This window comes from Temnothorax curvispinosus, unplaced genomic scaffold (genome assembly GCF_003070985.1).
Source record: "Temnothorax curvispinosus isolate PA1 unplaced genomic scaffold, ASM307098v1 QBEX01011713.1, whole genome shotgun sequence".
NCBI lineage: Eukaryota > Metazoa > Arthropoda > Insecta > Hymenoptera > Formicidae > Temnothorax > Temnothorax curvispinosus.
The window spans coordinates 1-9,127 of NW_020221493.1; the positions used below are offsets into that span (position 1 = coordinate 1).

General features: G+C 40.1%; 2 protein-coding genes and 1 pseudogene across 13 annotated transcripts; 2 read left to right on the plus strand and 1 right to left on the minus strand.

Annotated features, from left to right (window-relative positions):
- Window positions 1-489: 489 nt before the first annotated feature.
- LOC112461752 lies at window positions 490-6,953 on the plus strand (annotated as a pseudogene).
- On the minus strand, window positions 2,880-5,285 carry LOC112461754 (protein ALP1-like). Of its 10 annotated transcripts, none has more exons than XM_025027126.1 (5): window positions 4,722-5,285; window positions 3,888-4,602; window positions 3,663-3,786; window positions 3,302-3,577; window positions 2,880-3,222 (listed from the first exon to the last, which is right to left on the minus strand). In XM_025027126.1, exons 3-5 carry the CDS (start codon window positions 3,717-3,719, stop codon window positions 2,902-2,904), a joined length of 654 nt encoding a protein of 217 aa, XP_024882894.1. In that variant the 5' UTR covers window positions 3,720-3,786; window positions 3,888-4,602; window positions 4,722-5,285; the 3' UTR covers window positions 2,880-2,901. The 10 variants fall into 10 exon arrangements, 8 of the variants coding, with proteins under 8 accessions (XP_024882894.1, XP_024882896.1, XP_024882895.1 ...); XM_025027128.1 differs by having other exon boundaries at window positions 3,983-4,040; window positions 4,207-5,285; XM_025027127.1 differs by having other exon boundaries at window positions 3,888-4,040; window positions 4,207-5,285.
- An 86-nt stretch (window positions 6,954-7,039) lies between the features above and the next one.
- LOC112461755 lies at window positions 7,040-8,790 on the plus strand. 3 transcript variants are annotated; one of them, XM_025027133.1, is made up of 5 exons: window positions 7,040-7,243; window positions 7,369-7,582; window positions 7,769-8,035; window positions 8,097-8,306; window positions 8,409-8,790. In XM_025027133.1, exons 3-5 carry the CDS (start codon window positions 7,927-7,929, stop codon window positions 8,567-8,569), a joined length of 480 nt encoding a protein of 159 aa, XP_024882901.1. In that variant the 5' UTR covers window positions 7,040-7,243; window positions 7,369-7,582; window positions 7,769-7,926; the 3' UTR covers window positions 8,570-8,790. The 3 variants fall into 3 exon arrangements, 2 of the variants coding, with proteins under 2 accessions (XP_024882901.1, XP_024882902.1); XM_025027134.1 differs by having other exon boundaries at window positions 7,976-8,035; XR_003041584.1 differs by lacking the exon at window positions 7,769-8,035.
- Window positions 8,791-9,127: the final 337 nt, after the last annotated feature.

Sequence of the window (9,127 nt, forward strand, 5' to 3'; positions counted from 1 at the left end):
TCGATTTCCGAGCTACTCTCGCAACTGAATATTAATCATTATTTTCTTATTTTCCTATTGTTTTTATTAATGTCCTTTTAAATGCACTAATGCAGCATGCAATTATTTCTGGGTGAAATGCCACTTCTACTTCCTATTCTCGTAATTTATCCAAGAGCGGTAGTAGTAGTATATCAGGATTTTCTTCCACGGTATGCAGTCTTCTTTGGAAAACTGGCATCTAAGGGGTATTCAAATAAGTTAAAGTTTAACGGTTTGACAGGTTATGTCGGGTTAAAGTCGAGTAAAAAGTTAATTAATTAACTTTGGGCGCGCTACTCTTTAAGGTTATGTAAAATACATAAGTGACTCATTAACCTATCACATTAATCTTTGGGTTAAAAGTTTAAAAATTAACTTTTTACCCAAGGTGCATATCGAATAAAATTGTACGATCAATTATTTCTTATTAATTCTACGACATGAGAAATTATATTTTATTATGCGTAGGAAGCAAACTTCAGCTCCAGAACTGGCTCAGCCCGTAATATCGCTGTAAGAATTCAACTTATGGGAGGTGAGCAAGAAGCCGACGCGCTTACAGCTATCTTCGGCAGATCATCGTGTCCTGAGACGACGCACGAATATTTTACTTCCGTATCATACCACAACAAGAATCCGAATTTTTACGACGAAATCAAGATGAGACTACCCGCGGATTTAAGTGCAAAACATCACTTATTGTTCACTTTCTATCATATTAGTTGCCAGAAGAAAGCAGAGCAACCAAACGTCGAAATGGCGGTCGCATATACAGTAAATTTCAATCAGTAATTAATAAAATTAGGACTTGGTAATTTGATTGATGAACTAAATAGTAAAATTTTATTTGTAGTGGCTACTGCTTCTAAGAGATGGTCATCTCCAATCAGGCGAATTCAGTTTGCCTGCTATGCTAGATCCGCCACCCGCAAATTATTCCTACATTGCACCCGATGTTCTTTTGCCAGGCACTCGATGGGTGGATGCTCATCGAGGGGTCTTCACTGTTATATTGGAGCCTGTTTCCAGCGTTCATCCGCAAGACAAATATATTGACAGGTAATAATGTATTATTTTTTTTCTTTGTGGGAATAAAAAACGAATAAAAAGATATGTAATAATTTTTTTAATAATTTTCATATTACAGATTTTTATCATTATGCGGCTTTTTGGAAACCGGTCAAGTTCCGCCTCGTATCGGCGAAGCGGGCATGGAATCAGAATTAAAATCAGCTCTTCTCGAATTAGCGCGTGCCTCACATTCCGCCTTGGTGCGATCACTTCCACAATTACTGGATCAATTACTGTGTCTTCTAGTGCGACCGCCAACATTACCGTCTCAATCGTTGAACGTTGCCGCCACCATCTTCGAGGCTCTGGGACAGTCGCTCGTACGAAATATCACCAATTTACCGGATGGTCAATTAGACGCGCATGGAAGACACGCGCTATTGGCCACCTACATCGCGTATTAATGCTCTTTGCCGAGCATGACTCACAACGGGGGCGTCGTGCGAGCACAGAGCAATCCCGATCTGCCTCTGGAAGATCTGGAGATGGAAATCCACTCGCGGGGATTGGACAGAACCGCGTCGATGCGACAGGAATCCCCCTCGATCAACAATCATCTCACCAGAAGACTTCTACACGAGGAACTTGCCTTGCACTGGGTTGTATCCACCGGTCAGGCACGCGAACTGGCGATAACTCATTCCTGGTTCTTCCTGGAGCTGATAATGCGCTCGATGGTTGTCACGCTGTCTGAGATGGCGTCCTTGGAGGCACTGCGAAAAATTAGATTCTCACCGCAGTTCTGCGACGATGTCGCGACGCTCACCGCTGCGTTAACGTCCGAGGTGATATCGCGCTGCGGCAAGGAAATCCGCGTGGCGTCCAACTTGATATCCAGCCTTGGCAATTTCTTATCCGACCTGCTATCCGTGATGAACAGAGGATTCGTGCTGTCGCTCGTTCGCGCCGCCTGTTGCTCGCGTCAATGCATATTCTCGACTCCGCAGCGTTATTCGCTCTGAAACTCGATCTCGTGAGAACGGTGTGCTCGCACGAGCACTATGTAGCATTGAATCTTCCCTTTGGCACTGGTTATACGTCGGGATCGGCTCCGGCATTGCCAAGTCCATTGACAGGCAGTTCAGGCAGTCTGATATCCACTCTCGTGCCTGGGGATAGAGCCCGGTTTTCGGAACTCAGTCAAGAATTCAGGCAGCAACACTTTCTGGTTGGCATTGTTCTGTCCGATCTGGCAAACACCTTGGAGATACAAAATCCGATGCTACAGAATAAAGCTATTGGGACTGTCCGACATCTTATGAGCTGCCACGATGCTGATCCGCGATATTCCGATCCTGCGGCGAAGGCTAGGGTTGCCGCGCTATATCTGCCGTTACTTAGTAACTTGATGGATGCCTTACCCCAGCTTTATCATTGAGACTCCAAAGACAAAAGCGTTTATCCGGATGAATCCGGATCGATCACGCAATCGGTAGCATTAGCTATTACTGGCGGAATGTCGGCGGACACCGCGGGCAATCAGTGCCGTGTATCTCTGAGTTCCGAAGCTACTCGACATGTATTAATGTGTACCTTATAGGTGCTGAAGGGATTAGAACGAACCGCTCTAGCACAGTGGTGTTCCGAACTCAGCGCGACATGTATTTTGAGCTTGCTGCAAGTACTGAATATTGCCACCGCAGCTTTCGAGTACAAAGGCAAGAAAGCACTAAAAGATTGCGACTGGAAGACGTGATTCTCGGTCAGGGAAGTGCCAGGAGCGAAATGATGCTGCGAAGAAAGGAGAGAGTGACCGGAGACAAATTAATCGATTACATCGGTGAGGGTCGGAAATTACTTACTTATACATCAATGGTTTGCTAATGCAGCAGCCAGACGATCACGTTTCGCGCCGCCTGTTTCTCCTGCAGGCTCATACTGCCCTATTTCGTCACCTTCGTTCCCATAAACAAAAGGCAATCCTTCTTCAATATACAGCTCGAGGAAATCATCCTCCTGCTGTAGACATATATTGTGTAGAACACAGCATGCCAGTATGGTGTCTGGGATTTCTTCGTAGCAGACCATGGAGAGATGTCTTAAGCGTCGAAAGCGTCCTTTCAGTAATCCAAAAGTTCTTTCAATTGTTTGTCTCGTTTTACTTAGAATGGTATTAAACGAGATTTGTATCTAAAATTAATATGTGTTATTATTGTAAGGCGAAGAATTCTTAAACTGCTACGTGCAAAGTAAAAAAAGACTAATTTACAGCAGTTAGGTGTCCTATATTTTTATATGGTGAAATACACCAAGGCAAAGGAGGATTATAGGCCTTATCTCCAATTATATATTCACCATTGGGGAAAAAATTTTGAACGTTTGCCTCAGTATCTCTGTATAATGGAGAATTCCGAAATACTCGGAGATCTCCCACAGACCCAGGATAGCCAGCAAATACGTCGGTGAATCGCAACTCAGGATCACATACCGCTTGAAGGGTTATTGCGTACTCACATTTTCTGGTTCGATAATATTGTGCATCAACCTAACAAATATTAAAAATTTTACATGGTATTTTTTTAACTTATAATACTCTGTAAGTAGCAAATTAGAATACAAGTTAAACTTACTTGAGGTGCATCAATGGGAACGTAACAACCGTCTATTGCACCAATCACTCCCGCCATACCAGCAATATCGGTAAACTTCTGAACAGTCCTTTCTAACTTTTCGCCTGTAGGCCAAGTAATGAGTCTATGAGATATAGAAACAAGAGCAACTATTAAGGCTCAGTCACAATGAGAAAAATAAGGAATAAGATAAAGGAATAAGGAATAAGGCATGTTGCATCTCACTTTAATGTACATGTACTGAAGTGAGATGCGACATTCCCTTATTCCTTATTCCTTTATCTTATTCCTTATTTTTCTCATTGTGACTGAGCCCTTACTCTTCGAAAGCAGGAATGAAGGGTTGATTTTGACATATCGAACTTCATTCCGATAGATCTGCAAAAGAAATATGTGCATTATAACTTTCAGCCTGTTATGAGATCGAGAATTATGAAGTTAAACGTGAGGTATAATATTAACAATATATACGACAGGATCGGAGAAAAAATGACAATATAGGAGACAAGGCTAAAAAATTATGTAATTCAACTTTTCTGCTTACCTAAAACAATCGGGCGTTGCGAGCAACCACACAACAGCTAATAGCTGTTTTTCGATTTTTGTTGTCGGTCTGCCAGTTCCTGTGCGATTTTCCAAAAGAGGAGCAATGACAGTTAACAATCTTTCAAATGCTGGCGCAGACATACGAAAGTTCTCTTGGAACTGTTTAAAAGTAAATCTTGGCACGACGAGTTCAACAAAATTTTGGCATCGTGCTGGCTTCGGACCCACTTCTTTTTCTTCGTGCATCACCGTTGCAAGCATTATCTCAATCTCATCATCGCTTTCGTCGTCGTCATCGTCATTGTCATAAAATACCTCGTCAATGACTTTTCTCATCTGATATGCCAAAGCCACTACAGAAGATGCAATAACTCCCATATCCATGTTTGTACCACTAAAAAAATGTAGTACATGTATAGCACATATATACAAAAATATAGTATATACTTTCGCGTGTTCTATGATGAAGTAGTAATTATACAAACAATTAAGTGATACTGTATTTCAACTTACGTGGCAGTACACTTTGACGCTTTTCAAGATACTACACACTTTTACAAAAAAAAAAACAAAAATTTCCATGTAATACGAGGCTAAAAAAAAACTGAAGTACGGAAATTTATGTTTGTGATGGAAGACTGGAGAAATTACAGCACCTACGACAATTACCAATATGCCACCGATAAATACACCGGCAGTGAATACGAACATAATGCAATCGCCGCCAAATATGATCCCTATGCAGCACAGAATGCCAAATCAGTTTGGTAATCCGATTGCAACGTAAATCGGAGCAGAACCCTTTGGGATGCCACACCGCCTGATGCTAGCGCATATATTTGTATGTGAAGGTGTGTTTGGACTGGAGACGGACGGGTATTTTTTTACAATCCTTCGAGGATATCAGTTTGGGAAAGGCCGGATGATCTTGTTGGCCGTCAAGATGTAGACAAGATGATATCAACGCCTCCGGACACGATTAGTGCTACAAAACCAGCATGTCAGTCGGGTTTCAGCGAAAGCAGCGATGAAGATCAACCCACACCAGCCAAAAAGCCGAAACACGAGGAACCCAAAAGTAATTGCTACTCTGAAATGATGTATACAAAATTGGATTAATACAGGATTTATATATAAAATCTATATTATCATTCAGGCACAACACTCATCAAGGAAAAAGAGGAGAAGGAAGGGAAGAAGACCATCGACATCGGCAAGGAAGCTGCAATAGAGGCCGAAGTGAGAGCAGCGAGAGAGAGGAGCAACGAGAGTTAACAATCTTTCGAATGCTGGCGCAGACAGGGAACTGTTTAAAAGTAAATCTTGGCACAACGAGTTCAACAAAATTTTGGCATCGTGCTGGCTTCGGACTCACTTCTTTTTCTTCGTGCATCACCGTTGCAAGCATTATCTCAACCTTATCATCACTTTCGTCGTCGTCATCGTCATTGTCACAAAATACCTCGTCAATGACTTTTCTTATCTGATATGCCAAAGCCACTACAGAAGTTGCTTCTTCAGTGCATCACAAGCAGGGACGAATTTTGTTTAGTGAGAGAACAAGCGTGTATCGCGTTTTGCAACATCCTCAAAAACTGCAACTCTATGACTAAATAACTCTATGACTAATAACTCTATGATATATAAGTATTTATTCGGGTATGTATGTATGTAGAAAAATCTATAACGCTGGATTATCTTTTTTTCACCTATATTGTCTCATTTGATCTCTCGTTTTAAGGTGTTTGACTAAGATTTCGAAGGATATCAGGAGCAGGAAGGAAGAGTCTGAGTCATTATTCTGATACGCTGGAAATGTACATCAGCATCTGCACAGTTTTAACAAATTGCATCACGCATAGCAACAAGTACGCAGCCGTTGTACTTTTTTCCCCGGACTCGCTTTATATTCTATTTTGCTTCTTAAATATCGATTTATACTGTATGTATTTGAACATTTATTCGTCACAAAATGTATAATTTGTTTTTTAAACAACGTTCCATATATTAATCTCCTTAGAGTCTGCCGAACTGCACCTGATATATCTGCGTAACAGACTTTGGACGGAAATCTACAACTTCGTGGCTGTGCTTTCGTTAACGGAGGATCAAAATTTTCCCATTCAAGAAGCCATTCAAAGCGCGTTATAATTGTGCGGGCCTGAAACGGTCCTGGCTTCCATTTGTCTTGCGATAAAGGACTACGACAGATCTGAGAATGAGCGCCATTAGTGCCTTAGCTTTTCTACTGTCCCACGAGATTCAAAAAGATTCCTTGGGAAGAAGCGGTACCTTTCTATTACAAACCGTGCTCAATACTAATGTGGCACATGTCTCGATCGAAAGCAAAAAGTGGTTTGCGAGATATATCGAACGTCAACAAATTATCAATAAGAGACGCGAATGAGCATTCAAGAAAATCAAACGAAAGCGAGAAAGATTTGCGTACGAAAGACGATCAGCTACCAGATCAAGGACAAACTACCATAAGAGGCGAATTATGTGAACTGTTACTGCATCTTTTCATCGCTCATAGTTACACGAAATCCAAAAAGAGCAGCAAACAATCGGAGGATAAAGATCTTATTGTAGGTGCCCTTACTAATGTACTATGCGTGTCGAAGAAGGCAAAGCGAGCGGCATACGGGGTAATCTTCCCGAGACCGCGTTGATGATCCTAAAAGAATTGTATGTCGAGCTGAATCTTCAACCGTTTGAGCTTTACAAAAAGCAAGTGGAGAAAAAGGCAGGGAAAGACTTTAATATATGGAATTTCGATCATAATTTCCTGTATGAATTTGTAAAAAACTATCTTATTTTTATTGCACAGACTCATCCTTTGTTGCACGATGTGAATTGTACCTTCATACCTCTGATGAACTTCATGTGCGGAGATGTACGTGTTAAAGAAACCCTGACGAAAGAGGGCTTAGCGGACGTGGTGCACAAGTTATGGGCCTGAATAGCGTTAAATAAAACAGTGTCAACGTCTGCTTTAAAATTGCTAGCGACATTCACAACGAAATGTAACGTTGGTAAGATTACGTTTAAAAACCTACACTTTATTTAATTATGATTAATAACTTTGAGAAAGGTATACAATTTCTCTGTTGAACATATATAATATGCAATCTTTTTAAATTGCGTTGTAATTTTTTAGCCGCACAGTCTTTAACATTAACGACGATATTACCGGGAAGTGGATTATAAGGAAAACGCCAAATACGCTCGCGCTGATACATGTCATCATACAAGTAACGTGCAAAGAAATTGAAAAGGCCGGTCAAATTTTCGATAATCACAAGATGCACTTCGCCTTCCACATTCTGCGAAATGCGGTGCACGTTCACGAGTGTAGAGTCTGCATTTCGAAGGTAATTAAATCATTTTGTTATTATTATTATTATTATTATTACAGAATAGTCTGAAAGTAATGAGACTTAGACTGCAATTTCCAAACTGATTAATTAATTACGAATTAATTGTTCATTTTATAGAGTAATTAATTTTACAATTAAAATGGGCAGTTTTATTTCTTCTTTTGTAACAACATCTTTCAGACTATACCCTTTTCACCCAAACGAATGGCGCCATCTCTCGGTTTTTACTAAACACTATTGTTTGATACTTCTGATTCTATCTTCATCATTGTTTTAACAAAACACAATTAGTATTAAACGACAATTGTATCAGCGTGCATTTGTGACGCATAAAAAATATGTCTACGATTCCCGTTTTTAATCCAAGCCTGCATGTGTATCTCAAAGACGTAGCAGGGAACATGATACGGAGCGTTAGAGGATATAACATTGCTATAAATGTACAAGGTACATATAAATATTAAGAAATATATCATACAATATATAATACAATGTTTTGTTACATTAGATCAGAGTTTGATCGAGGTCTGCCTGCCTGATACAGAGGCCTGCATGAGCAGTACAACTGACTGTGAGCACAGTCCTTTTCTCGACAACTCAGAAGAAAATGAGGATAATCAACAAGCTGCTACTGTTCAACCTTCGACTTTATCTACTGTTCTTCCACCTGAAGGCAATTCACAACCGAAGAAAAGCAAAACCCAAACTGCTTCAAATGGTGAAAATCAGTTTATTGCTATCATTATTACTACCTATATTATATCAATTAAAACATATATTTTGTCATGTTGCATTTACTGATAACATTTTTGTTTTGCAGTTGCAATATGGACAGATCAGTTGGTTGTAAGAAGCCTCATACACTTCTGGTCTGCGAATCAAGAATTGTTCGCAAACACTTCAATGAAAAACGATGATGTATGGAAAATAGTTGCCGAGGAACTAAATACACTTAAAAAGACACATTATTTTTTAGATTAGTGTAAAAATAAAATGAAAGAGTTAAAGCGAAAATACACTGAAACCAAAGACAACAATATGCAGTCCGGTGCAGAGGCCAAGACATGTCCATTTTATGAAGAATTAGATGAAATTTTAGGCAAAAAGCCATGCGTCAAGCCCGTTGCACTGGCCTCCAACAGGCGTCCCGTTCTGGATAAAATGTGCACGGATGTAGACTGTAAAGAAGAACCTGAGAAAAAGAAGAAGAAAAGTAAATCCGACGTTCTCGATGAAATTAGAGAGTGGAGGGTGGAGTCGATGGAATATCGAAGAACCACTGATGCCGAGAAGCAGAAACAGCGCGAGGAGCAACTTGAAATTGCACGGAAGAGTATCGAGTCTATGGATGCTCGCATGGGTCAGTTAATTGATGTCTTGAAGAAAAATTAAAGGTATCCCAGATAGCACAACGCAACTAATTATACAATTTAAATAGTTCATTTGCAGTATTAGCTGAGATTATTCACTATAAATTTTTTCACTATAAATTCTTTTGAATATATAAGTTGTAGATTTTTTTTAAACGTCGTATAAATA